The following is a 747-nucleotide window of genomic DNA, read 5'->3' on the forward strand; positions in this document are numbered from 1 at the left end:
CAGCGGCCGAGGCAGTTGTCGCCGCTGGCCCAGGAGGCGGGCGCTGGAGAGCCGCCGCCAGAGCTGGCGCTGCTCCCGCCGCCGCAGCCGGCGACCCCGACGTCCTCGGTGGCCACGCTGGACCTGGGCGACCAGCGGGAGCGCTGGGAGACGTTCCAGAAGCGGCAGAGGCTCACCTTTGAGGGCGCCGCCAAGCTTCTGTTGGACACCTTGTGAGTGCTGGCCGGGCTGGGCCGGGCGCTCGAGAGTCGGCGCCACGCGGATGCCTCTGGCGCGGAAGTCGGGCTCGCCAGCCCTCCCACCTCGCGCCTCTGCCTGCTTGAGGGTTTGCGGCAGATTTTGTTCTATGTCTTACGCATAATGTTACCGCCGCGCTTTCCCCTAGTGGCACCATGCTCGTTCCTCATTCTAACGGTTGCGCAGCTTGTCTTTAGGGCTATGCGGCCTGGACTGGAGTGGGGCTTCTCCCTGGGGAGCTTGGGGGCGCCGCCCCGGAGCTTGTGGAGGGACACACAGCGTTCTGGGACACGAAGGGTCTTTCCAGGGGACAGCCATCGTGCTCGGGACGTTGTCTCTTGTCGTGGCGCGCAAAGTGTGCTGGTGCCTTTCCCAGTGAAAAGAAGATAAATCCCACGACTATCCTCATATTTGAGTCGCTCTTTATATTTGAGCAGGTGTTTTTGGAGAGATGGTGGGAGGGAAAGGTAGGGAGATGACAAAAACTTGTATAGTTTCTAACCACTGGGA

At 62.2% G+C, this 747-nt stretch overlaps 1 protein-coding gene across 1 annotated transcript in view; it reads left to right on the top strand.

The window, feature by feature from the left end:
• The window catches only part of CENPV (centromere protein V), a 15,243-nt gene that overhangs the window by 3,003 nt on the left and 11,493 nt on the right, over nt 1-747 (top strand). The window contains exon 2 of the mRNA XM_011359139.2: nt 4-212. Within this exon, the coding sequence (XP_011357441.1) occupies nt 4-212 (209 nt within the window). The remainder of the gene's footprint in view (nt 1-3; nt 213-747) is intronic.

Source organism: Pteropus vampyrus, unplaced genomic scaffold (genome assembly GCF_000151845.1).
Source record: "Pteropus vampyrus isolate Shadow unplaced genomic scaffold, Pvam_2.0 Scaffold44, whole genome shotgun sequence".
Taxonomy (NCBI): Eukaryota; Metazoa; Chordata; class Mammalia; order Chiroptera; family Pteropodidae; genus Pteropus; species Pteropus vampyrus.